The sequence below is a fragment of the Beta vulgaris genome, chromosome 6 (genome assembly GCF_026745355.1).
Source record: "Beta vulgaris subsp. vulgaris cultivar EL10 chromosome 6, EL10.2, whole genome shotgun sequence".
NCBI classification, from domain to species: domain Eukaryota; kingdom Viridiplantae; phylum Streptophyta; class Magnoliopsida; order Caryophyllales; family Amaranthaceae; genus Beta; species Beta vulgaris.
In genome coordinates, this window is record NC_079207.1 from 51,987,419 (window position 1) to 52,013,358 (window position 25,940).

Consider the following 25,940-nt stretch of genomic DNA (forward strand, 5'->3'; position numbering starts at 1 on the left):
TTAAATTTGACCAATAAAATTTGACAATTGATGGCACATGAGAGTATTTCACTGAATGGGTCTCTTATGCTCTCATTCTTTGAGGATTTTTCACATACATAATGTGAAAAAAAATCCCCCAGAGATACATATTGGGTAGATGGGTAAAACATGCAATGTGCACAAGAGTAAATGATGATGCTGACAAGGATGTAAATATTCTCCAAGCGTCGGTTTGGCGTGTTTAAACTACAAGGGGTGCTTTTTCAATAATAAATTCAAGCCAACATGACACAACTGCTAGAAAGCTTGTGGAGAATGTTTTTTGTGATTTGAAGATAAAGGTTGACTCCCTTATTGGGAAGGTTGATGAATCAATCATAATAGATGCTATGAAAAATTTGTTATATCCTATTGTCAAAGATCCACCTAAAAAGAGGAAGAAAGGAACTAGAGATGTAAGGTTGAAAAGCACTATGGAAAAGCAGGTGAACAGGCTGAAAGGTTGGAAAGAAAATTTTGAGAAAGCTGCAATTAGAAACAAGGCAAAAGCGCAGATGTCTGTCCATGTACCCTTTGTACATTGCAATTTCCAAAATGTTCATCTCCTAAGTTTACATGTTCAGCCACTGGTTTTGTGGATAATAGGATACCATGATGGCATATTTTGTGTGTACAATATTAGTGTATTAATATACACTAATATTATATACAATAGTCTATGTAATACTCCGTATTTTTGGAGTTAGTTATTTATAATTAAGAAAATATAAAGAATAGAATTGAAAGGTATTTTTTAGTATTATTTAAAAAAAAAATAGAATAATAATAATAATACAGTTTGAGTACATTAGAACTTTAACCTAATTCTATTATAGTTCGGTTTAGTTTAATTTTGGAATTTAAAAGACTAAACTGAGTCCTACTAACCTAGATATGCCACATTATAAAATCAGAAAAAAACCCTAACTCTCTCTCTCCTCTCTCAGCCGTTTTTTCTCTCTTCTCTCTCAACCGTTTTTTCTCTCTTCTCTCTCAAATTCTTTCTCCTCTCCCTCGCTGTTCTCTTTCTCCTATGTCCCTCTCTCTCGTCGCCTTCGACGAAGTAGAGTGCAGGGTGTGCGAAGCGAACGAGGGACGTCGTGTGCGAGGGTCGTGTGTGTGGTGGTCGGACGCTTTGTGCGTCATCGTGTGTGGCGAACGAGGGAGTTCGAAGGCCTGTGCGAGGTTGGCTTGCGAACGAAGTGGTGCGAAGGGTGTGCGTGTTCAAGTGCGAGCAAGCGTGCTTGTGGTTCTGACGAGGGTTGTGCGCGACGGTTCGAAGGGTAAGCGGGGAGTTGGGGCTGTGCAACGCTGCTGTGCGAAGTGGCGAGGAGTTTGTGCGGGTGTGTGTGTGTGTGCGCGACGCTGTACGGGCGAGTGGACGAATGTGCGACGAGGTTGTGCGAACGAACATCGTCGAGGCCACGAGTCGTCAAGGCTACGAGACCCTTGTGCGTCGTTGCCGGAAATCGGTCTCCGGAACTCGGTTGCCCGCGAGTTAAGCGGTCCCAATTTCATAAGCGGAACGTTTGGTTAAGACAGCGAAAATTCTCTGTTACAAGGTACGTACGCGTACCAGTTTAGTTGCAAGTACTAGTATCATGATTAGGTTGTGATTTATTCTATCGGAACCTAGAATCATGATAGGGAACGTTTTGATTGTTGAGATTGTTTAGTAACGTGTTTATGATTGGAAATCGATATGTGGCATTGAAATGTGTAATTCTATCGTATTATGAACATGAGCATTGTATTCGTATTATCTGACCCATGGTCTAACAAGAGTGTTACAAGAGAAAAGATTTGAGTACTGTAACTAAGAGAACAGGTTAAAGGATTCTATGTTATTGTGATATGAATCGACAATTAAGAATGAACTATGGCAATAAACTTGTAGTTAGACTCCCTACTAGTGATGAACAATGGGGGGAGTGTGGGACTTGTTCTACACTGCTACACAGGCCTACTGTGACTATAGTAGTGTCTTTATAAATTTTGATAACTCAAGTAGGCGGAAGGTTTCGTACGATCTTAGGGGTATGAATACTAAGGTGATGGGTATGAGACGGAACGAAACCGTATTTGCATTTCATCTAATAGACCAAGTTGTCTATTAAGGATTAAGTAGCCCGTATGATTCTAGTAAGATGACGGTGCTCGTTCGCTGCCAACTAAATAAAGAGTAAAGGATGTAACGTTATTGTAGTATCATGTTTAGGATTGTTCATTATTGCTTTGTTTATGTTATATGCATTCAATGGTTTACTATGTACTCAGCATAGCTGATTGTGTGTTATTATGTGTTTGTTGACTTGTGATGAAACATTGATGCTATAACGGGGAGCAGACTAGGTGTACTGGTGCTGCTGCATGATACCGAGCATACGGGAGAATAATCCTTAGTCTTTGAACTTTAAAGCGTTTTAATTAATTATTATAAGATTATTATGATTTACTTAATTAGTTTGTGGTTTGAATAACAGGAATCGTTGATGATTCCCGAGTTGTAGTTACATTTTATTTCCGCTGCATTTCAGTTTTCGAAACAATGATTTGATTTAACATTCCTTTTAATAAGCCTTGCGTTTCATCGCGGCGGTAACACTCCCAAAGTCGATGCGACGTAGTCGTAGACGTGTATGGATTTTGGGGGTGTTACAATCTATTTGTGTAAGATTGTTTCTGGTGTGATGTACAATACTTATGGTTCTATATACTTCATCATTGTGTGAGTTGTACAATATTAATCTATCACGTTTAAATGGCCAGTAACTGTTTATGTTGATAATAGGATACTATGATGGCATATGTGTACAACATCGTTGTACAAATGTACCTTGATATTATGATATTGGACAATAGCCCAATTGTGTATGATTGCTTCTGGCACGATGTACAATGTGTATGGTGCTATGTACTGTGTGTTCGGTAAGGTTGGACAATAACTATGTGGTGAATATTCATTGTATTGAAATGATTAATTGGTCTTTTTGTATTTTAGTCAACTAACTTTGTCTTATACAAGAATACATTGATATCCCTCAAGAAAGTACTGTAGCTCCCTCAACATACAACAAGTCTCTTCTTGATGACTATGGTCCCGACGATTATTTTCCTATTAACCACATCCCCGTTGAGCAACCGCATAAATATTCTGAGAAGCTTTTTGGGAAATGAGACGTGATCTCTGGACGTCTAACATGAATATGTTGAAGAACTTTTTGGTAAATGAAACGTAGTCCACCATGAATAAGTTGTTGATAAACTATGTTTTTTTGGATTGAAGTGTTTTTGCAATTCATGTAGTTCATTCATGTTGTACTTGGTCTAATACACCAAAAAACTACTTGTTATTAATTAAAGGTGATGTTAAGTTATAGTTTAGAATTTGTCTATATATTAACTGTAGTTAGTGAACAATAATAAAAAGTCAGTGAACATGAAAGTAATAACAATGTAAAATTGAAAAATATTAGTAAAGATCATTGTATTTTGTATCTAATGTGATGCAAAAGTGTTCAAGTCGTACACTTGAGTGTTCAAATCACCCAAAAACTGGTTATTATTATTTGAAGGTGATGTTAAGTTATACAATGTTTAGAATTTGTCTGTATAATAACTATAGTTAGTGAACAACGCTACAAAGTCAGTGAACATGGAAGTAATGATAATGTACAACTTAAAAATATTAGTAAAGAGCATTGTATTTGTATCTAATGTGATGCAAAGTTGTTCAAATCACACACTTGAGTGTATATATGTCAAATATTTTGCAAGATAGTGAATACAAGCATTGGTATGTTTTTGATAAACCAAAAAGTTAGTAGCTATACAAAAGTATTCTAGAAAGCAGGGAATACAAGCATTGGTATGTTCTTGTTAACACAAAAGTATTTCTAGAAAGGGGGGGGGGGGACCATTCGTTGCATACATAGTATCAATGTAAATTGTTTTATAACCCAAAAGGAACACTGTCAAATGTTTGCAAAAAGTACTTAAATGCATCTATGTGTCTTGGCATTTCCCTTTCGCTCGCCTTTTGGCATTATCCGCAACCCAAGATGCACAGTTGTTGACTTTGCTCATGAGAATTTCAATGCAGTACTGTATCCTGAGCTGTTTGATCCTATCAAACTAAGTACCAAATTTATTTTGTAAGGTTGGGGAACATGCAGTCAAAAAGTTTGTTTTTATTAGAACTAGTGAATGAGATGATGTAGATATAAACAAATGCAATGGACACATAAATAACTACATCGTACACAGTTACAAAGTGAGGGAATATTAGCATACGAGTTGCATATGCATACGATACGTGCGTCGACAATCTTATATAAGTATATACAAATGGACATGTTTTTTTATCTAAAATTATTTTGGTAGTGATGTAAATTATTGAGGTTCTTTTGTAGATGTTATTATCTTTCTAAATTAAATTAGGTGAATGATTTTTAACTATTCAATACCGTCACTGAAAAATTTGGTCAATGATTTAATAATTTCTTTTCAGCGACTTTAGTATAGCTCTTTAACAATTATAAATGTTAATAGACCATTTTATTTGAACTTTGTAAATATGAAATATTATGTTATCACGATATATTGCAACTTTTTTTTTTTGTTGAAGATTCTAATTGATATATGATTTCGTGAATTGATTGTATCAATCTAGTTTGTCAAGTTATTAATGGTATTGCATATTCAATTTTTGGCCTACTCATATGTCAAGTGTAATTGATTCTCATTTTTCAATTTTTTATATAAAGAAAAACATTGTTTTAAATTATTAGAGGGTATTTTAGTCACTTCAAAAGAGGACACCACACCTCCTCCTTCTCTTTATAAATGAGATATAGAAGTATATTTTTGAGTGAATAACAATGGACATGTATAACAAGGAACTGAACAATGACCATGATGAAAGAATTGCTTACATTTTCAGCTTCAGGCCAGTTTCAAATTTGGTTTCCCATTCGCCGTTATATTTTTCCATGTGTCGCATCGCAAAAATGCCACAATCCAAAGTGTTGTTGTTAGTTTTCCATGACATTTCCACTATGCGAGGCTTTAGAGGACATGTTATCATGTTGAAGCCAAGGGATACCAAGAACCTACCATAACCAATTGTCTGCACACAAGCGATAGTTTAGAATATTGACAAAAACATGAGATAGTACTTGAGAAAATCATTTGGTACATACGATTTTAGCTGGGTAGTCTTTATACTTGTCGTGAAAGGAGAGACATTTTCTGGCAATATTCTGTTGTCAAGTATATCCAAAGTCATTTTGGAGAAGTTCAATCAAAAAAGATAGAAGTGCCCTCCTGCGCACACAGGGAAGAAAACCTGCGACAATAGAATGTACAATCAATCAAACGCACTCAACAATCAATTAAATGACAATGTACATTAAACAATTGACATTATACAAACAGGGAAGAAAACATGGCTCAAGGCAATGTACAACTGAACAATCACACTGAACATTTTAACCATTAAAAATGTACATTACAGTATTGATAGAGCTTACTAACTCAAACTGGTCTACATTTGCAATGTCTTGTTCTTTGCACACTCATTTGTGAGCCTCCCCACAAATTGTTCCATTCTTGAGTGCTTTGTGAGTCTTGCATTCTTCCTCTCTTCTTCCTCTTGTTCAGGGGTGCTCGGGGGAGGGTTTGCGACATTTGGGAACAATAAGTACTTTAAAGAAAATCAGTAATGTACACAATACAAGTATATAACAAAATTAGAATAAAGTGAAAGAGATCTACATGTGATGTATGTAGTTGAGAAGAAAAGTCGTTGCATGAAAGGTTGTCGAACACCCGTCAAAAAAAATTCTTGCAAAACCTTCTAACAATATAGCAGGGTAAGTAGGGTCGAATCCACAGAGAGATGGTCATTTTATCTAGTTTATAAGGTATAGAGAAACTAAACAAGATCACATATATTTGATTTAAAGTTCTAAACTAATTAAACTACGAAAATCAAACTAAAAAGGATCTAGGGTAATGGTTCACCATGTTAATAATTCCTGCAAAACCTTCTAACAATGTAGTAGGATAAGTAGGGTCGAATCCACAGAGAGATGATCGTTTTATCTAGTTTATAAGGTATAGAGAAACTAAACAAGATCACAAATATTTGAATTAAAGTTCTAAACTAATTAAACTACGAAAATCAAACTAAAAAGGATCTAGGGGAATGGTTCACCATGTTTATAACTATAATCTATCAAAATGTCATCAATAGTTCAATCAATCTGATAACTAGAGCACAGGTTAATCCTTGGTCAGGCATTAACGCTCTCAAATCAACATATGCTAGTACGGTCGCTCAACATAATATATAATCAGATTTGCTAATTGTAGGTAAGCCTCTAAAGAGTACTATCTCTCGATCTATGACTCGATATTAGCAATATTTAATCAAACAATTGATCATATTGCAAGATTAACAATAAAACACTCATCAATTAGAGAAATCAATAACTAATCAAACCATGAATAAATATCAATCAAATCATAGCATATAAACATGGATTCCCAAACCCTAGAAATAAAAACTACTCTATCATGAAATAAATAATGAAATCTAAATCTACCAAGAAAAGCATAATCAAAGAAATCAAGGAAAGAAACTCATGGAACTCATGAATTAATGAAGAAGAATAAAAACTAGGGTTTATAACTAAAAACTTGAGAGAAAAAGAGAAGAGAAAACTAAAACCTAAAACCTAAAAAAATAACGTGAGAAAGGAAGAGAGATAGAAAGAATGAAAAGCTATCTAAGTAATATTCACCTAATATCACTAAGAAAGTAATTTACAAGATAAGGAAAGTCTTAAATAAATCATTAATAGGCGGATTAGTGATCCGCGTACGCGTGGCAGATTCCAGCAGAAACAGTGCAATCTTCCGGAAAGCATAACTCCTTGACTAATTGTCTTCTCGGGGTGTTCCACCTACTGTTGGAAAGCTCTTCAATTATAGTTTTCAAATATGCTAGAATTATTCGATTTTAATAAGCACAGCAAAAGTTATGATCAGAAGAGTAGACGTGACTCTTTTTCACATTTCTTCTTATGATTTTCCGCTACGTTTTCGTTCAAACTCGTACTATGACATATCCATACCGTCCTTATACATTGTTGCTTCTTTCCAAGTGCTCCTAATCCACAAGTTTATCTAATCATATTCCAAATACGTCCCCAGTGCCCGAAATTCATCAAAAACAAGAAAACATACCAAAAAGGAGTATAAAAGCATAACTTAAGAATATAATGCAATAATGAACCTAAATATGAAACTAAATGCTCTAAAATATAACCTAAATGTACCTAAAAACTATATGTAAATATGATTTATCAAACTCCCCCAAGCTAAAACATTGATTGTCCTCAAGCCATCAGACATAGACATCGGGAAAGTTAGACAACCTACAATATGGGACTACAACAGGGCTAAACACTCAATTGAAAACACAAGAGATATAATCACTACATGAACCAAGCATTGAAACAATCTCAAACAAATCCGCATAGCATATCATGTATCGCAATCGACTCTCCAATCATACCACAAACCATCTCTCCCAAACTGGATTTAACCAAACATGACAGATCTCACTACAGTTATGTGCACTCAAATCTCTCATGTGTTTTTAAGGGTTAAACAATGACTCTCAACCTAAATATGTTGACTCAGATGAAGCAAATACCCTTTAACTTTGACTTTTTGACTCACTTAATACTCAACAATACAATACACAATGATCAAGAGGATTTTTAGGGTTTGTAATGGGGCTGAGGAATTTAGGAATTGTGGTGGAAAAACCAACAAGGGGGAGCATTATATAACTGAAAACATGACCATAAAAATTCACAACAACTCCGTGCAACAACCAACAATCTCCAAATATAATCAACAACCTTTTTCACTTAAGAAATTCAATCATAACCCTTTTTATTTCACATTATTCACAACTCTTTTTCACTTCTTTTTCTTTTTATTTTCACCTTTTTTTTGTATTTCTTTTTTACAAACTTTCATTTCAATTTTCAAGCTCACTAAACATATTTTTCATTCTTCTAACCGCAAATTGGGCACTTCAATTCAATATAAACCAAACCAAACCAAAACCAATACTCGCTCCCCCAAGCTAGGCTTGGGACAAGAATCAAATAAGGTCAATGGCTTGTAATGTAGGTATCAATCAAACAAAGTCAAAAAAGGCTCAGGGGGGCTAGAGGAAGGATAGTATGAAAATAAGAATAACTCTGGAGCTAAGATCATCAAATGAAACGCCCCAATGATATCAAAATGTATGCACTATCAAATATCAACGAGTACCAAGTCAAAGTCAAGATCAATGCAACAACGAGGAACTAATCACACATGAAAGAATAGAACTGACACATATACGTCAGTTTATAGGCACAAAAGCTCAATTAGGTTAATGTGTCTGCATAGTAATGTTAAATTGAGCCAAAGAGAGATCAATCAATCTTACCACAAACAATCAGTTGCGAAACAATCGTGTTATGAAGTATCATGAACAGAAGAGTGACACTTAACAAATGTAGTAAAATATCAACAAGGTTCTCAAAAAGTTTTAGCAGTAGTCCTATAGATGCAACTAAAATGAGATGAAATCTAATATGAGATGAAATATGCTAATGCAACTAAGAAAGAAGTACAATTTTTTTGGTTACACGTAAACTTCCACTCCTAATAAGTGGTACAAACCGTACAATAACCTACGAAAACAATTAAATCTACATTAAAAAGCAATAAAAGTTAGAATATGCCTCCCCCAAGGTAGAATGTGCAGTGTCCTCACTGCATCAAACAAGATTAGAGAAGGAACCAGAACCAACCCCGACAATTATCCAACACCAAAGTCACCCTCCAACAACCGCAACTCCACAGAAACCACAAACAAATCCCGACAATCCAATAAGTCAATCAATGTGTTCAAAAAGAATTCTCAACAATATGATATCCAAATAAAAATTCAGAATGAACATAAATAACAGGGACAGGTGTGAATAGATGCTTACTGCCCAATTAATTAGGGAGAAGAGTCAAATATGGGCAAGAATCATATCATAATGCTTCACGATAGTGAACTTGGACCAATTTGGATTGATGCATACTTGAGAGAATCCTACAACAACAATGAAAAAAATAACTAAAAGTTCATTGGGAAAAAGAAAGTAACAAAAAAAATGAAAATAAAAGAGAAAAATCAAATTAAAACAAAGAAAAAAAGAAAAGAAAAAGAAGAAATAAAAGAACAAGGAGAAACAAAGAAAGAAGCGAAAGAAAAGAAGGGAAAAGGTGCGTGAAACAAGACATGGAAGGATTGGGGCTGGGGGATGGCGGCTGGTGTGTCGAAGGAGGTGATGTGGTATGGTGGTGCAATGGCTGGGCGCGCGGTCAAAAGTTTGTGGGTGCAGATGAGGGCGGAGACATGGAGTGTTGTGGTGCGATGTGGCGCGGTACTGGGCGGAGAGCAGGATGGGGGCGAACATGTCGGTGGCCGGGGCGCCGGCGACGGTGACCGGTTGTTATGCGAACGGAGGAAGTTTGTGGGTGGGTAAGTGAGGACAAAGGACATAAACAGGGGGAAGAGGTCGATGGTGGTGCGGATGTGTTCGGCGAGGTTGGTGTTGGGTTAAGGGATGTGGCGCCTGGCAACGAGTGGGAGACACGAGAAAGGCTCGGTGGGCCGATGGTGGTGCGGTGTGTGTTGGCTCTTGGTGGTCGTGCAGGGGGTTCGAAGGTGAGAATGAAATGACATAGAGGAGTGTGTTGTGTGGATGCGGGCGATAAGTTGGTGATAGTGCGCAGCGTTTGTGACAGGTGATGATGGTGCACGGATGGGAGAAAGGCCGGCGTCGGGTAGTGGTGGTCTGGGATGGAGTGAAGCAGAGGATGCGTGATGGAGGAAAGAGTGAAACAGGGGAAAGGGAAAGCCTGATGAAGGAACGTTGGTGGTTCGCCAGCGATCGCTAGGCGTCCAGCGTGCCAGGCAGAGAGCTGCAGTTTGTGCAGTGTGCGAGACCCATTGGGCAATGGATGGGCAGCAGGCTCTCGACAAGAACGCCTAATTAGTCCAAACGCGCAACTTGTATATGCTTTCAAACCTTGCAAACCCCCCTCCCAGCCTTCCCCACCCTTGCAAACCCCCCTCCCCAGCCTTCCCCACCCCTACAAACCCCCCTCCCCAGCCTACCCCAACCTTCTGCCACCCTGCAGCACTGCTACCCTCCACCAGCCTGCCCCACCTTCCAAACTGCAGCCTGCCACTCTCCCACCTGCCAACCCTCTTCCTTGCACAACCTCTCTTGCAATACCTACCACCTTCCCACCTGCCAACCCTCTTCCTTGCACAACCTGCCATTCTCCCACCTGCTAACTCTCTTCCTTGCACAACCTGCCATTCTCCCACCTCCCAACCCTTTTCCTTACACAACCTCCCTTATTAATTTATTATTTTATAAAACTAACACTTGTTTTTCTATAAACTATGTAGATGAGGCTCAAGCAGAAAGAGGTTAGCGGCGAGTTCACTCCCGAAGCCAACAAAGATGATCTTTACGAGACTCTGGGAAAGAACCATAATGGACGTTTGAGGGGTTTTGGTGGTATTCATCTCGGTGTAACAAAAGCCTACACTAAAGATTCTTCAATGGGTAGAAAGTCACACTCTAATGTTTTCGCACCACATGATATGAAAGTTATGGCACACTAGTGGAAAAATAAGGAAGGGCTGCGCTAAAAAAGGCCCTTAGGGCTGCGCTTTTTGACAGCAGCCCTTTCAATAGCAGTCCTTCACTTTTTAAGTAGGGATGCGCTAGACAAGCGCAACCCTTCATGATTAAAAGGGCTGCGCTTTTTACCTAAAAACGCAGCCCTTTTACAAGTGAAGGGCTGCGTTTTTAGGTAAAAAGAGCAGCCCTTTTGACCCAAAAATTTTTTTTTATTAAGAAACTGAAATGGTTGTATGTATACCGCTATGATTTTTGAAAGATGATATTGATTTTTTTGCCATTAAGAATGTTTGAGCTTGCTTTAAGATAAAAACGGCAGCACTAACAACAACATGGAAACTAACGAAAATTGGAAAAAAAAAAGGAATGAAAATACAAACAGAAATTAACAAAACTGAACAGAAAATGAAAAAAAATAACCCTAAAATTATAGATCTGAAAATGAATTAATCTGAAACTGAACAAATCTGAACATCAACAAAAATGAAAAAAAAATAACCCTAAAAAAATAAACTAATCTGAAAATGAACAAAAAATGAAAAAAATAAACGAAAATGAAAAAAAAAACTAAAATTATAGATCTGAAGTTGCTGTCGTGCTTGTTGTTGCTGCCGTGCTTAAGCGGAGTTCGACCAACATTTGCTGTCGTGCTTGTTGTTGCTGTCGTGCTTGGTGTTGTTGTTGAAGGAACGACAGACGAGGAACAGAGAACGGAGAACTAAAGCCGACGAAGTTGTTGTTGAAGGAATGACGGACGAGGAACTAAAGCCGACGGACGAGGAATTAAAGCCGACGAACGGAGAAGGAACGCCGAGATAATGAAGGTGAGAGAGAAACGATATGGGGGTGAGAGAGAATGAGATGGGGGTGTTTATGTCGATGGTAAGGATGGAAAGTCCCAAGCCAATGCTGATTTCTTGTTGTTGTTGGGTGAAGAGAGAAACGAGATCCGACGAAGGTTGAGAGAGAAGAGAGAGAAGAGAGAGAAGAGGGAGGGTGAGAGAGAAGAGGGGGGCGTGTGAGAGAGAGGGGGCTGCATAATTATTTTTTTTAAAAAATCCCATAGAAGGGCTGCGCTTTTTAAAAAAGCGTAGCCCTTCTGTAACAGTAGGGCTGCGCTTTTTAAACAAGCGCAACCCTTCACAAAATAGGGCTACGCTTTTCTATTAAAACGCAGCCCTACTTTAACGAAGGGCTGCGTTTTATTTAAAAGCGTAGCCCTACTGTATAGAAGGGCTGCGCAATAAAGAAAGCGCAGCCCTTCCGGCGCAGCCCTTCCTTTTTTTTCCCCTAGTGGCACAAGCTCTTCGGGAGAAGCTTATGGAGGATATTACAGAGAAGGTTACGGAGAAACTCACGAAAAGTTTCAACGCGATATATCCTTTTAGAGTATGGTTTATCGGCGATACGTCAGCCTAAACTGGATCCTCCTTTGGAGAACAGAGCTAGCCATCCTAACACACAAAAATCACCACCATCTATACTTGAGTTAGAGGTAACTACTATCCTTCTTATAATTTCAAAAAATAAGTAATTATATAAATTAGCCTCAATTCATATACTTTTGAAGGAAGAAACGCCTTGCCTGTTTTTAATAGATGTAAAAGATGAGGGTTTGATTGTGGTGGCTGAAGGAAATGTACAACCATAAAGTGAACAAGCAATAGTCCATCATGAGTCTGTGGACAATGAGCACTTGGCGGCTAATATAGTCACCATCACTCCTGGTTACGAAGACTTTGCCCTCCCATTGCCTAACCCGTCGGTTGATATAAATGTCTTGATCGGCACTCGTGGTGGTTATGTGTTGTGGCCGTCAGCATGGGTGAGGTTTTCAGACGAGGTAAAATGAAGCAACTAAAGTCTTCATTCATATTAATTTATTTAATTCATATCTATTAAGTATTAACTAAGTAAGTTGAATGTTTTTCGTTTGAATCAATAGGTTTTTGAAAGAATAAAGAAGCCCAAGGAAAGCAAGGCGGGCTCACCTCCTCTAGAAAAGGCGAAGGAAAAGGAGGGTTCAAACAAGCCAAGATTTCGGGGAAAGGAACGCAAGTCTCCAAAGGTTCAGGTCGCCAACAAAACCCTTCTAAATATACTTGGATTGAGTCATCAACGCTTTAATGTCTCACTAAGACATGCTTATGGCTACATGCAAATATGCGTGATATGTCGGATGAAACTCATATGGAGGTGAAGTTGGACACCACGGAATTCAACTACCACAAGGGAACATCGACATGGGTGTCCAAGGTTGATGTGAAGGAGTTCCTTTGCGGAGAGATGTTGAATGTTTCATTGATTCAAGTATGATCTTGAGGTATAGCATTTGTACTTATGAAATATATGAACTTTCTTTGCAATATCTAATAAAATATCTATGTTATGTACTTGGTTGTGCTTTGAATTGAAGATTACTCCAAGATTCTCCTTGTGCACGCGATCAGTTTGGGTGGTTATGTCCAACTTTCATATGAGCCAACAATTGTTTGCAAAACACGACTAAGGTTAAGGAGTATATTCGACTATGTCTCTAAACAGCTAAAGTGCACAACATAAGTTCATATTTGCCCCTTGTTTTGAAGAGTATAGTTCTTAATTATGTATCCATTTTTACCACTGAATAATTATCATACAATACAAGTAATCACATGATTGCTTCCTATTTTTTTTTGGGGATTTTAGTGCCCATTGGTCGCTTCTTGTGATTTGTCCTTCAAACAACACAATACATTAGTTTGATTCCCCACCACGATCCTTACTCCTCAAATCATGCATAAATAGGTATGTTTGTTACTTAAATAAAATGCTTATTATTAGCATAACACGATTCACTAATTTATTCCTTTGTCCACTTCTCACATGAAAATAACATAACTACGGTTGTTTGAAGAAGGTTGAGAGAACATGAAAAGTTCCTCAGTGGAAAATAATGAAGGTAATTCATATTATTTTTTCTACTTCTTTCTTTTATAAAAAACAAACATGTATGTTTCTTACATGATTTTTTAATGTAATTCTATAATTAGTGTGCTCAAGACCCTGGGGGAACCGAGTGTGGCTACTATATGTTGCGGTTCATGTTCGATATAGCCTCAAGTTGCAAAGAAGTCGGGGATATTGAGAAGGAATCAGACATAACAACCCATTTTGGCCTTTTCGGGCCTATTATGGCCTTTCAAGTTCAATTTTTACATAGTTTTCCACATTTAGCCACATGTTAGGACGTATATATTACTAATAGCTTATATAACCACTAGAGTCAAGAAAAATCATTTTTCATGCTTTGAAACCCATTTTGGGTAAATGAAGGTCATTTAGGGCCGATATTAGATTTTCATGTTCATTCTCCTTAATTCCCGCATGTAGTCTCATTTTAGAACATGTATAGCTATTGTTCCGGTATGGGACAAGTTTTTAGGTTACGAACCGGTATGCCTCGTAGTCAATCGAACCGGTTTAAGTTCCTGCAAGAAAGAGCACGTAAACTAGCCTCGGGGGTTGATCCGAGGAACGCCCCTCCGATGCCTAAGTCAGTTATGGGGAAACCGGTACCTTATGACTCAGATCAAGGGGGTATTTATAGGAACCCAGTTAGGCCCATATACAGGTTGGGCCCCTGTATTTACGGATGATATTCCTTGGTATCCTTTCAGGATATAGTTCTATCTTGTAGATAAATTCTATCTCTAGGCCTGCAGGCGCTGATAGATGAGACTGGATCAAGCCCGGGCCTTTGGTAGTAGGCCCGAAGAAGGATGCCGGCTACGCATTGCTAGGAAACCGGTATGACGGAGTCATCGGTCCAGCGATAAGAGTGTGTGACTTCATCAACGATTATTGGTTGGATTAAACCGATATAGAACTTAGTCAGTCCCCATACAACTAACCCCAAGCCGGTATGTCGAGTATAGACGTATCCTGCTTTAGAGGTTCTGAACCGACATGAGGAAGCTGACTTGAGCTGGAACAAGGAGATGAAATGTTGGCGGGAGAATTTCAATCGTCGCCTTAGGGCTCGCACCTGCTGCCAGAGCTCATTAAGAGCAACCTGCTTAACAGCTGGATTTCATGTCTTCTATAAATACGCCTTACGCAAGTTTCATTTCTCACTTTTTGCAATCGCGAATCTGCTCTACTCTCCATAACGGACTTTCTCTACCTTAGCATTCTTGACGGTTTTGATTCGAATCCTCCCCCGGCCTTTGCGCACTTTACTGATACCTGTTCAATCTTCTCTCATACTCTTCATACCAGGTATTTCTTCCAAGTTTTTCTCTCATCTTTCATACCATCGTATTTAAAATGTATTCAGATTCTGATTCACAAAATATTTCTAGAACTCCTTCTGTCCTATCTGAAAGTGACGTTAACTCTGATAGCGTTTCCTCTAAGTCCATAGAGTTTAGCGATTCACCAGTAGTAGATGCTGCTAGGGAACTTAGAACTAAAAGCCAAAATAACTGTAGTACTTCTGGTAGGCAAGACAATGAGCCGGCAATACGAGTCTCTCCTCTGGGGATGGTAGTAGGATAGGCAGAGGCCTTGGGAGTAAATGTTTATGGACAATATGGGACCGTGCTAGGTCTGGCTGAACGATCCCCAGAACTTTTCCCTCCTGGTATCTCTTCAGCCCCCAAATCCGCCTTTGACATAGGGGAGACTTCTAGTAGGCCTAGGCCTAGAGAGGCAACGGTGTCTCCGGGAAGATCCTCCAGAACCGGGATGATTCCGACCGGGAAGATCCTCCAGAAATAATTCCCGAAGAGTCGGATGAGGACGGGGATTGGGCCGATATTTGTAGGGGAAATAAGTTTTTGACCAAAGGACCCAAGTACTTTGCCTTTCCGGACGAGTACAAGCTAGTGCTCCCGGCTAAGGGAAGTTGTGTGACCGATTGCCCTGCCGGTCACTTTGCTATTTATGCCCATATGCTAGACTTTGGGCTGAGATTCCCTTTAGATCCCTTTTTCATCAAAATTTTCAAGGCTTGGAATATCTGCCTGGCCCAACTGACCCCCTTAGGATGGGGGAATTTGATGGCGTACGCCTGGGTTGTCCGTTATAAAGGGTTCCCGGAAACCTTAAACCTCTTCAGGAAAATACACTGGATCAAGGAAGACGAATCCGCCAAGGGGAGAGGAGCTGGGAGGAAAAGAAGGTCCCGGGCCGAGGAAGGTGAGGGCCGAGGTGGTTGGATGTCTTTGTACACAAAGGCCGGTAATTATCGGTGTATCCCAAACTTACCTCCTTCAAGTATTGGAGGGAAAGATTTTTCTAGGTGCGCGTGCCGGATACCTTCCTGTTACGCCGTTAGTGGACCAAACCTCGCTCTCGGATGGAACATATCCCTGATCGCGGTCTTACCCGCCAAGAAAGACTGGTTTATGACTTCTTTGCCTCTACCTCGATACCAGCGTTAAGGGGCAAGAAACAGATAGCAGTGCCGAAATACTGCTTGCCTCACGCTACCTATGTGTTTAGCAACCCCGCCGTGTCGGCTTTAGGCTTCTGTCGTACCGACCCTTACGGTGGGTACATACTTGAACATGCTTTGTTTTGTTTTATTGCTTGTCCTCACGTCTGATCTTGCTAACTGACGTGTCCCTTTTGGGTGTTTGTTCTCAGGCCGGGATTTCTTGATTCGAGAGGCCCTACACGTCGATCACCGCTATCGTCCTCTGAGCAACATGCCTCCCAAGCCTGCTCGTCATTTTGTTTCCATCCCCGCTGCTGCTTGGGGCCGAGGAGGTCGAGGGGCCGGCAAGGGTTCCCTCTTTGAAGAGGACGACAGGGATACCACGCCCCTAGTACACCGGAAGGTCGGCCTGGTTTCTCAAAAGAGGAAACCCGAGCCGGCAAAGGAGCAGCCAGCTGCTAAGAGGGCGGCCAATAAAGAGGCCCCGGTCCCTTCCACGGCTCCTGAATCCACAACTCTTATTTCGGGTCGGGTCGCCCTGGTCAGTAGCTCTTCCCTGCAGCCCAAAATCTATAAGCAGCTTACCCTGTCGGAGATAGTACCGGGGTTGGAGCCCTTTGCTAAGCCCAGGAAGGTGGGCTACCTGGAGCTATCCTGGCTTGAGGTGCCGGAGTTGCTGAAGAAGCGCTGGTCTCGCTCTCTGGTGAAAGATGGCGAGAAGTTTGAGCCTAAGCTTAACGTTTTGGACGACGAATCTCTGCTACTTGATCGTCTATTGGAGGGTGGAAACCTAGGCTATCGTATCTTAAAAGCCATGCAGCTCAAGTACGACATGCCGGTAGACGAAGTCTACGCGCTTGCTGCGACGCATGCGCATAACCTTGCCCTGGTAAGCTCCATAGATTGTCATATCTTTTTCTTACAAGTGTGCTGTCGATTTTTTGCTTACTAATATGTTCGTTCTGTGCCTCCTGCAGTCAGCTCAGTCCGGTAAGGTGCTATGTGACCTTTACCGGTATTTCTAGACCTCCTATTTCCAGGAGGTAAAGGATCGCCAGGAGCTGAAGGGTAAAATGGCCGTCAAGGAGCAGGAGCTGCTGGCGACCCAAACTGAAATGAATTCTGCCTTGGCTGCCGAGAAGAAGGCGGATGAAGCTCTTACCAAGGTGGTGAAGGACCACTCCTTGGTACTATCCAACAAGGACACCGAGATTCGCCTTCTTCGCGAGCAGATTGCGGAGGCGAAGACGTTGGAGCGCGAGGCCGTCAGGGAGTATCAGAAAGGCATGGACTTCGTGTCTCGCTTGCTCAACCGGTACAATGGGGGTTGGTCGGCCGCTATGAGGTGTGTGCGCCACAATTATCCGGACTTTGATTGGTCCGCCATTGAAGCAGCTCACCTTCGCGGCGACTACGAGAACCCGGTGGAGGGCGAAGTCTTGGATACCGGTGTAACTGAGGCTAATATTGCCAACGCGGATCCCAGGGCCGAGTTTGAGGAGGGCTAGGAGATCGTCATCCCTGCCGCTGATACTGAGGGGCAAGTGACTACCAACCCTCTTGTCGGTGACAATAAGTCGGAGGATCCGGTAGTGGTGGTGGAAGGTTTGAGGAAGAAGAGCCTGTTAAATAGATTTTTAGCTTCCTTCCTTACCCTTCTTGTACTGGGCCACTTTGTGGGTGGTGTGCTTTTTGCCTTCATAACGTCTTTTTCCTTGGGCAGCCAAACTATCTTTACCGTTCTGTTCATATGGTCATCTGTGGCCAATAGTGTTTTGCAGTTGGCCATTTGTGGCCGACTGTTTTAGGGTTGTAATTGTTCTTTTGACTATTAATACAGACCCCATTTTTTGCTCAACTTTGATGTCGCCTTGTCAAGTCTTTGCATGTTTTTATTGTTTAGTTAATGCTGCCGGCTAACTTATTGAAGGTTATTAACCGTTAACAGAACAAGGTTTTGATCGGCATAATTACGAATGTCATGAATTAACTTTTAATACTGTGCAATTACTTCTACCCGGCAGATCCTTGAGGGTCATTGACCGGTTTCGCATTCTTATCTAATCAACAGATCCACTAAGGTCATTGACTGAATGATTAATAATGCCCTTTAATTTTATCCGACAGATCCACGAAGGTCATTGACCGGTTTCGCACTTTAATCTATTCAGCAGATCCACTAAGGTCATCGCAGAATGATTAATAATGCATGTTTGTTTTATCCGAAAGATCCACGAAGGTCATTGACCGGTTTTGCACTTTAATCTACTCAGCAGATCCACTAAGGTCATTGACTGAATGATTAATAATGCCTTTTAGCTTTTATCCGACAGATCCACGAAGGTCATTGACCGGCAGGTTCAGATAATTAAAGAGTTGTATGCAGAAGATGCTCATTTTATTAAAATAAAACGGCTCTTCCCGGCTGTGCCGGATTTATGGCCTACAATGGTAAAAACAAGAATGCTAGGAAAAATTAAATCCTACTGGCAACAATGCCTATTCTATTGATTACACGTAGTATCTTTTGAGGACACTAGCGTTCCAGCTATTTTTCAGCAGCTTGCCCGACATGTCTTCCAACCGATAAGATCCGGGTACGATTTCCTCCTTGACCAAGTATGGCCCTTCCCAATTAGCGATAAGTTTACCGTCCACATGCGCCTTCCCGATTGTTGTTGTTCGTCTAAGCACGAAGTCTCCTTTGGAAACGGGTCGACTTCGTACTCGCTTGTTGTAAGCCTTGCTTATCCGGTCCTTTCATGCTGCCGACTTCAATTCTGCTGCCAGCCTTACTTCTGGGAGAAGGTCTAGGTCCTCTTTGTGTAGCTGTCCATTCACATCTGGTTCGTAGTTTAAGATTCGCCAATTAGGCAATCCTACTTCTAACGGCAGCACGACTTCTACTCCGAAAGCTAGCCGGAACGGAGTTTCACCGGTGGCTTCCTTTTCCGTGGTCCTATTGGACCATAGCACGGCTGGAACCATGTCGGCCCATGCTCCCTTTAGCTCGTCCAGCCTCTTTTTTAGGGCATTGAGGATCTGTTTGTGAGCAGCTTCTGCCTGTTCGTTACTTTGGGGATGGCAGACCGACGAATAAGCAAACTTGATGCTATATGGCCGCAAGAAATCGCATATGGGACCGCAATCAAACTGGACACCGTGATCCATCACTATTCCCATAGGAATTCCAAACCGGATTATAATGTTTTGCCAGATAAAGTTTTTCACCTGGTTGGTCGTTATCTTAGCAGTCGGTTCTGCCTCAATACATTTTGTGAAGTAGTCAATACCCACAATTAGGAACTTCCTTCCTCCAGATGTCGATGTGAAAGGTCCTATTATATCCATCCTCCACTGAGCGAAAGGGATTGGGTTTAGAATCGGCTGCAGGTCATCTACCGGCTGGTTTATCACGGGCGCAAATCGCTGGCACTTATCACACTTTTTGACGTATGCCTGGGCGTCTGCCAACATACTTGGCTAGTAGAAGCCTGCTCTTAATGCCTTTAGTGCCAGCGCTTTTCTACCGATATGATTCCCGCAGATTCCTTCATAAATCTCCTCTATTATCTTCGTGGCCTCATGGGCCATTACGCACCTTAATAATGGGAGTGAGAACCCTTTCTTATATAACTGGCCTTGAAATTTGCAGTACCAAGATGCGTCCCTCTTCAGCTTCTGGGCCGTTACCTTTTCTTCCGGGAGGGTACCTGCCAGTTTATAGGCTATAATGTCGTCGTACCATTTTGGGCTCTTGTTTATGATGTTGACGTCTAGTGCTGGAGTGTCTATGCTGCGCTCCCCCAAAGTTTCCACCATGACACTTCACTTCTGGTCACTGACGCTCGAGCTTGCTAGCTTTGACAGGGCGTTAGCCGCCATGTTTTCTGTTCTTGGCACTAATTTGATCTCAAAGCTCTGCAATCCAGCCGTCATGCATGCTTTTTACCTTGCTGAGATACTTCTGTATAACCGGCTCCCGGGCTTCATAGGTTCCCTCAATTTGGATCGATACCAACTGCGAGTCTGTGGTCATGAGAATCTTCTTTGCGCCAGCCGCAATGCTCAGACTCATTCCGGCCAGGGCTGCTTCGTATTCTGCTTCGTTGTTAGACGCCTTAAAGCCAAATCGTATGGCGTATTTAAAGATCTCCCCTTCGGGGGACGTCATGACCACTCCTGCCCCAGCTCCACTCTGGGTTGTTGAACCGTCAACCTCTATTTTTCAGATACCGGTGGATTCAGATGGCTCAGTGTACGTAGTTTCAACAATGAAGTCGGCCAGTGCTTGAGCTTTGATGGCTGTGTGAGGCCGGTATTCGATGTCGAACTCAGATAGCTCTATTGCCCATTTGAGGAGCCTGCCGGTTGTATCGAGCTTGTGTAGAGCTTTCTCCAGAGGTTGATTAGTGAGTAATTGGACAGTGTGGGAGTCGAAGTATGGCCACAACTTTTTTGCTGCGATCAGGACGGCATATGCCATCTTCTCCAGCAGCTCATACCTTTGCTCTACTCCTATTAGCACGTGACTTACGAAGTATATGGGACTCTGCTGCCCCTTCTTGTTTACCAACAATACTGCTGCTACCGTCTTCTGTGAGACCGACACGTAGAGCTGTAACTTATCTCCTAGATCTGGTCGGGTGATTGTCGGTAGCTTTTTAAATTGTGCTTTCACTTCCTCGAAAGCCCGCTTCTGCTCATCCCCCCACTCGAACTTCTTATTTCCTCTTAGGATTTTAAAGAACGGTAGGGCCTTCTCAGCTGACTTGGATACGAACCTGGTGAGGGCCGCCATTCTTCCCGTCAGTTTCGAATGTCCCGGATGCTCTTCGGCTCCGGGAGGTCATTGATGGCTTTGACCTTATCTGGATTGGCATCAATGCCTCTCTCACTTACCATGAACCCCAGGAACTTGCCGGATCTTACCCCGAATACACAATTTTTGGGGTTTAGCTTCATTTGATACTGCCGTAGTGTGGCAAAGGTTTCTTCCAGGTCAACAATGTGTGCTTCCTCTGTGAGGCTCTTCACTATGATGTCGTCGACGTATACTTCGACATTCCGGCCTTTTTGATGTTCGAAGATCTTATCCACCAATTTTTGGTAAGTAGCACCGGCATTTTTGAGCCCAAAGGGCATGGCTTTGTACGCATAGACCCCGGCCTCTGTGATGAAAGCCGCTTTATTCCTGTCGGACTCTAACAGGCTGATTTGGTGGTACCCAGAGAAGGCATCCATGAAGCTAAGTAAGGCATGACCACTAGTAGAATCTACCAGTTGATATATTTTGGGTAGTGGATAGCAATCCTTGGGACAAGCTTTGTTGAGGTCGTGAAATCAACGCACATCCGCCAGGAGCCGTTTGCTTTCTTCACCATGACTACATTCGCAAGCCATTCAGGATAGTCACAAGGCTCAATGAAGTCTGCTGCCAGCAATTTATCTACCTCTTCTTTGATGGCGGCATTTTCCTCACTGGAAAAGTTATGCTTTTTCTGCTTTACCGGTATGACATCTTCATTCACATTCAGTCGATGCACCATGAATTCCGGGTCAATGCCCGGCATCTCGTCTGCTGATAAAGCGAATATGTCGGCATGTCCCCTCAGCAAGGAGATCAGGTTTACTTTAACCTCTTCCGCCAGATCGGCCCCGATCTTCACAATCCTTTCTGGCCTTTCCTACTCTAGGCTTACTTCCTCCGTAGCTCCCTCCGGGCTAGGTCTCGGCTGGTCTGCCGGCCTTCCCTCGAAATTTTCCATTGACAGGTCCTTCTTGGCCTTGTTTTCCAGCCGCCGTTTCATCCTCTCCGATGGTGGTGTATCAGCAGGTCGTTTATGGTCGGAATGCCTGAGAGCGGTCAGATAGCATGCCCTTGCTGACTCCTGGTTTCCCTGAAGTTTCTCGGGGTTGCCGTCATTTAAGGTATAAACCATTATAAGGTGGTAGGTTGAAACCACAGCTTGAGCGTCATGGATCAGAGGTCGTCCTATAATGGCATTGTACGCTGCCGGCACATCAACCACGAGGAATTCCACTAGCAGGTTTCTGGAGTGAGCCCCCTCCCCCAGTTTTACGACAGCTTGATGGTTCCTTCTGGAACTACAGAGGCCTCTGTGAAACCGATAACTGGGTACGAGACCGGCTTCAGACATGCAGTGTCAAAGCCCATTTTTTCGAACGTCTCTTTATACATTATATTGGGAGAACTTCCCCCATCCACCAGCACGCGATGGACCATTGCGGTTGATTTCTGCAGAGATACTACCAGGGGGTCGTCATGGGGATAGACAATTCCCCTGACATCCTCCTTCGTAAAAACCATAGATGGCATGGCTGGAGGTGCTGGCCACTTCCCTGCCGTGTTGTAGTTTACTTGGTGCCTGACTTCTTTCAAGCTGGCTTTGGCACCATGTATGCTTCCTCCTCTTGTCGGTCCACCCGAGATGACTTGGATTTCAGTGATCCTGTCTTTGACTGGCCTTCTATTGCCGTTTTCATCCTCTCGGGATGGAGATTTTCGGTCAACCCTTGCTTGGTACTGGGTGAAGTATCCTCTTCTAATGAGGTCTTCGATCCGGTCCTTTAGGTCTTTGCAGTCTTCAGTTATATGACCATAATCCCTGTGAAATTCACACCATTTTGACTTATCCCGGCCTTTGTAGAACATCTTCCTAGGCCTTCGCCACTTGTCATCATCTTTGTGTAACTCGTATATTTGGGCACGGGATGTCGTGAGAGGAGTGTAGTTGTGGTACTTGTCAGGTCGGCCTTCATGCCCCTTTTTCACAGAGTTACTCTCCTCTCTTCTATTGGCGGTGTCCGGCTTCTTGCCTTTCCGGTATTTATCCTCTTTACGGTCTTTTTCTTTATCCTTTCCTCTGCTGCAGGCCTCTTGGCATTTGAGGCTTTGTCAAACTCCTCCCCCCGGATGTAGTCGTTGGCCTTGCCCAACACCTCTGTGAGGCTGGTTAGCTTCTTCCGGCCCAGATAATTTCTGAAAGGAGTCCCTTCCTTCAGTCCCGTCATGAGAGCTAAGACAGCCACTTCCTGCTGGAAAGTAGGGATGGTGACAGCCTCTGCGTTAAAACGTCCGACATAGTCCCTTAGACTCTCTACCTCTCCCTGCTTGACCGACATCAGCTCGTCGGTGGTTTTTTCCCTTCGTTTGTTGCTAACGAAGGGTGTAACAAACATTAACGTAAGCTGGCGGAAGTCGAAAACCGTTGCCGGTGGTATGCTTTTAAACCATGTCTGCCCCAGCCCAGTCAATGTAGAGGGAAACACCTTACACCATACTGAGTCAGTGTCAGTGTATAACAACATGTACCCCTCATAGGCTGATATATGGTCCTCCGGGTCTGTCCTATCATCATACTTACATGTCGGCATCTTTATTTTCTCCATGGGCTCTTGAAGAATGGCAGTGGAAAATGGCGAGTTCCGCAAAGATACCGGTGCTCTACACCGGTATTCGCTCCCTTTCCTTAGATGAGAGGATTTATGTTGGACCTCTGTGTCCTGCGCTTCCTCCTCCTCTTCTTCCTCGTCTCCTATATGCTATGTGGGGGTTTTGGAGTTGGCCACCTGATCCTGACCATGCCGGCCTCGCTCTCCCTGGCGGCCCGTTCCTAGTGAACGATGTTTTCTCACTCGACTGTGGGCTCTGCTCAGAGGTCGCTTAGCGGGCGGACCGGTCGGTGGAGTGTTGCTCGCCATGGCTTGGAAGACTTCTGCAGCACTTCGAAGTTGTTCTAGGGTGAACATATGCTGCAGGGTTTGGAAGATGCTTTCCTGGGGAGTTCAGGAGTTTTTCTACCTTTGTCAGTGGGCGGTCGGCCTTGCTTGGTGGCTGGCAACGGAGTTGAGAATCCTGAGGGCGCTTTCTCAACGGGAACATTGTTTTCATCTGTTTCCGGCATCCCAAATTGCTGATTAGGATCCATGGGTTTTTGTTTGCGAGAAATGGCTTAGACTACAAGGTATTGTACGCCCCTCCTTTTAGCGCCAATTGTTCCGGTATGGGACAAGTTTTTAGGTTACGAACTGGTATGCCTCGTAGTCAATCGAATTGGTTTAAGTTCCTGCAAGAAAGAGCACGTAAACTAGTCTCGGGGGTTGATCTGAGGAACGCTTCTCCGATGCCTAAGTCAGTTATCGGAAAACCGGTAGGTCTCAAGTATATATTCTTGGGATTCGTGAACGTACCTTATGACTCAGATCAAGGGGGTATTTATAGGAACCCAGTTAGGCCCGTATACAGGTTGGGCCCCTGTATTTACGGAGGATATTCCTTGGTATCCCTTCAGGATATAGTTCTATCTTGTAGATAATTCTATCTTTAGGCCCGCAGGCGCTGATAGATGAGACTGGATCAAGCCCGGGCCTTTGGGAGTAGGCCCTAAGAAGGATGCCGGCTAGGCATTGCTAGGAAACCGGTATGACGGAGTCATCGGTCCAGCGATAAGAGTGTGTGACTTCATCAATGATTATCGGTTGGATTAAACCGGTAAGGAACTTAGTCAGTCCCCATACAGCTATAATAACAACATATTTAACCACTATAGTCAAGTAAAGTCCACTTATATGCCCTCAATCCATTTTGGATAGATAGATGTCATTTTCGATAAATGAAGGTCTTTTCGGGCCTATTTTGGCCTTTCAAGTTCAATTTACATATTTTTCCATATTTCGCCACATGTTAGGAAATATATAGTACTAATAGCAAATATAACCATTAGAGTCAATAAAAACCATTTTTCATGCGTTGTAACCCATTTTGGGTAAATGAAGGTCATTTACGAACGATATTAGATTTTCATGTTCATTTTCCTTAATTCCCACATGTAGTCTCATGTTAGAACATGTATAGCTATAATAACAACATATTTAACCATTAAAGTCAACTAAAGTCCACTCATATGCTCTCAATCCATTTTGGGTAGATAAATGTCATTTTCGGTAAAATGAAGGTTTTTTCGGGCCTATTTTGGCCTTTCAAGTTCAATTTACATAGTTTTCCATATTTAGCCACATGTTAGGACATATATGGTACTATTAGCAACATATATAACCATTGGATTCAAGAAAAACCATTTTTCATGCTTTGAAACCCATTTTGGGTAAATGAAGGTCATTTAGGATCGATATTAGATTTTCATGTTCATTCTCCTTAATTCTCACATTTAGTCTCATGTTAGAGCATGTATAGCTATAATAACAACATATTTAACCACTAGAGTCAAGTAAATTCCACTCATATGCTCTCAATCTATTTTGGATAGATAAATGTCATTTTCGGTAAATGAAAGTCTTTTCGGGCCTATTTGGGTCTTTCAAGTTCAATTTACATAGTTTTCCATATTTAGCCACATGTTAGGACATATATATATGGTATTAATAGCAACATATGTAACCATTAGAGTTAGGAAAAACCATTGCTTTGAAACCCATTTGAGTAAATGAAGGTCATTTAGGATCGATATTAGATTTTCATGTTCATTCTCCTTAATTCTCGCATTTAGTCTCATGTTAGAACATGTATAGCTATAATAGCAACAAATTTAACCATTAGAGTCAAGTAAAATCTTTTTTCATGCTTTGAAACCCGTTTTGGGTAAATGAAGGTCATTTCAGGCTGATTTTTTACTTCTTAGCTCAACTTTCATTAACCTCCCGCACTTAGTCTCATGTTATGGTCATATATATAT

The 25,940-nt window shown here is 41.8% G+C and overlaps 2 protein-coding genes across 2 annotated transcripts; both read right to left on the minus strand.

Annotated features, from left to right (window-relative positions):
• Nucleotides 1-22,303: 22,303 nt before the first annotated feature.
• LOC104897051 (uncharacterized) lies at nucleotides 22,304-22,900 on the minus strand. The gene has a single exon (XM_010683859.1). The coding sequence runs from the start codon at nucleotides 22,898-22,900 to the stop codon at nucleotides 22,304-22,306; it is 597 nt and encodes a 198-aa protein (XP_010682161.1).
• A 116-nt stretch (nucleotides 22,901-23,016) lies between these two features.
• On the minus strand, nucleotides 23,017-23,622 carry LOC104897050 (uncharacterized). The gene has a single exon (XM_010683858.2). The coding sequence runs from the start codon at nucleotides 23,620-23,622 to the stop codon at nucleotides 23,017-23,019; it is 606 nt and encodes a 201-aa protein (XP_010682160.1).
• Between the last annotated feature and the right edge of the window lie 2,318 nt (nucleotides 23,623-25,940).

What these genes read in the sequence shown, in the direction of transcription:
- LOC104897051 (XM_010683859.1), bottom strand. Translation starts at nt 22,900, where the DNA reads ATGTTCTACAAAGGCCGGGATAAGTCAAAATGGTGTGAATTTCACAGG.
- LOC104897050 (XM_010683858.2), bottom strand. Translation starts at nt 23,622, where the DNA reads ATGCCGACATGTAAGTATGATGATAGGACAGACCCGGAGGACCATATA.